Source organism: Austrofundulus limnaeus, unplaced genomic scaffold (assembly GCF_001266775.1).
Source record: "Austrofundulus limnaeus strain Quisiro unplaced genomic scaffold, Austrofundulus_limnaeus-1.0 Scaffold33, whole genome shotgun sequence".
NCBI classification, from domain to species: domain Eukaryota; kingdom Metazoa; phylum Chordata; class Actinopteri; order Cyprinodontiformes; family Rivulidae; genus Austrofundulus; species Austrofundulus limnaeus.
The window spans coordinates 46423-48998 of NW_013952435.1; the positions used below are offsets into that span (position 1 = coordinate 46423).

Sequence of the window (2576 nt, forward strand, 5' to 3'; positions counted from 1 at the left end):
ATTTTTAATGCCAATTTAATGCTTTTTAAAGCTTTTTAATGCCAATTTAATATTTTTAATGCCAATTTAATGCTTTTTAAAGCTTTTTAATGCCAATTTAATGCTTTTTAATGCTTTTTAATGCCAATTTAAATAAATTCAATGCTAATTTAATGCTTTTTAATGCCAATTTAATGCTTTTTATTGCTTTTTAATGCTTTTTAATGCCAATTTAATGCTTCTTTAATGCCAATTTAATGCTTTTTAATGCCAATTTAAATAAATTTAATGCCAATTTAAATAAATTTAATGCTAATTTAATGCTTTTTAATGCTAATTTAATGCTTTTTAATGCCAATTTAATGCTTTTTAATGCCAATTTAATGCTTTTTAATGCCAAGTTAATGCTTTTTAATGCCTTCAACAGTGACTGCTTAAACCATTTTAAAGCTCTTTTTGATGCCTTTGACATTAAACTCTTACACAACTTTTTGTTTGTTTTCCAGATTAAATCATGATTTACCTGCTTTTTCCAATTCAAAACGTATTTAAACAAGCATCACAGAACCAAAAATAAATAAATAAATAAATAAAAACAGGCCTGGAGCACCAGCGTCTCGTATATAAGTATTGGAACAACAAGCTGATTCTTTTAGACTCTTCAGCCTGAAAATGAAAATAAAACAAAATCACCTGGATTGAACTTCCAGAGGTCGTTGAAGTGTCGGTCCAGGCGGGCGTTGTAGCCTCCGAATATGTAGAGCTCCCCGTTGTAGGTGACTGAAAATACAAACAAATCGTTTCTATGGTGACATCTGCAGCGCAGTAAACAGATTACTTCACAACGAAAGCACCTGGAGTTTTTTGATAATGTAAGCAAAAGTTTATTTTTTTTACACTTATTACACAAACAAACCGCACACTGTGGAAGGAAACTGTGAAATCTAAAAATCACCCAAAGAAAAACTGAACCTTTCTGATGACATTTTCTAAAATAGATCATGTTTTGGTTAAAAAGGATTTTAGCCCAACTCTTCCAGGTCAACTGGTTTAAACACTGAGGCTGGTTTGAAAACAGCGTTGGAATTGTGCAAATTCAACAAGCTCAAAAACCAGATTCATATTCTAGATATTTATGAAAAATACCATCTATGATTCTAAAGGGAAAAATTAATCATTTCAGAATTTGTTCAATTTCAATGCCGTTTCCATGAAACTCTGTGTTTCCCCAATGAATTATCACTTTGGTTTACTTCCCGCATTTGTAACAATTATTAACAAAATGGTTCATTGAATAAATAAAACGTGGTCTGTGTAATTTTTTTGTTCATTGGTTTTTCTTTTTAAAAGCAGGTAATGAAAAACGGACTGTTATTCTGTGTTCGCTTTATACTCCAAAAACAGAAAAACGGTCTTTTGGTTTGAAGTTTAACACTACTGTCATTAGTTTGAATCATCAGTGATGCAAATGATCAGCTGAAACCTGTTACAGAAATGCTAAACTAGTCAGCTAACATGCTGCTGCCCGGGTGGCTCGTTATAAAGTACAACGTGTTTATTCATCCAGTTATCAGACCATTCAAGGTGGAGCAGATTAATTAAAGAAACTAGCTAAACGAGCAATATTAATTTAAAAAATACAGTTTGGAGTTAATTAAAGGAGACATATGATGCATTTAAATTCCTCAGCTGGGTCTATATAAAGAGGAACCGCAATGCTTTGGTCTGAATTCCTCCTTATTTTAACTCCACAAGCCCCGCCCCAGAAAAGGGGCGGGGCTTGTGGAGTTAAAATGAGAAAACTCAACAGGCTGAAAAATGTAACCCCAACAGATCATAAAGATTTCTCTGCAGCACCAAGAGAGACTAAATTTAACTTTTCTGCCTCCTAGAGACTCCCAAGTCCACAACAAGATGAATTTATTATTTTTAGTGTTTAAAATTTTTTGATTTTGCAGGATATATCCCCTTTAAATAAATAAAAAAAGTGGTTATTTATTTATTTATTTACAGGCCTGTTATTAAAATGTTATTTAAGAATTAGCTCCACCTTAAATGATCTGATAACGACAGTGTTAAACTTGAGTTTTTTTTCCAGTATCTGTTTATAAAATAAAAAACAAATGACCAAAAGGTGCAGGTATCAGCTGCAGCATTAGGCTTACAGTAAACTTATATATAATTTATATATTATAAACGTTGTGTGTTTCTGCRTCTCACAGGCTGAATGACTCCGCCGGCCTTCAGGCAGAGGCTGTGCTGAAGGGCTGCTCAGCCAGGAGTTGGTCTCCGTGTCGAACACTTTGATCTTGTTGCAGTAGATCTCGTTGTTGGAGTGGAAGGGTCCGAAGCGGTCCGCCCTCCCTCCGAACACGAACATCTTCGTCCCGATGATGGTGGCTGAGTGGAAGTCTCTCCATCGCGCCGGCGGGCCCTTTAGACAAGCAAACAAACAAACAAACAAAACATGCAGTGATGTCACTTTCACACTCAGAACCTCAGATTTTCATTAAACTATAATAATTCAAACTTAAAACTGATTAAAGTCTTCAAGGAATTCATGTTAAACTTTGTTTCTATTGAGGACTGAAACTGAC

General features: G+C 34.1%; 1 protein-coding gene across 1 annotated transcript in view; it reads right to left on the reverse strand.

Moving 5' to 3' along the window:
• The window catches only part of klhdc3 (kelch domain containing 3), a gene marked incomplete in the record, with an annotated part of 44806 nt that overhangs the window by 32082 nt on the left and 10148 nt on the right, over positions 1-2576 (reverse strand). Inside the window, 2 exon segments of the mRNA XM_014005895.1 lie at positions 673-759; positions 2200-2413. Of these exon segments, the coding sequence (XP_013861349.1) occupies positions 673-759; positions 2200-2413 (301 nt within the window).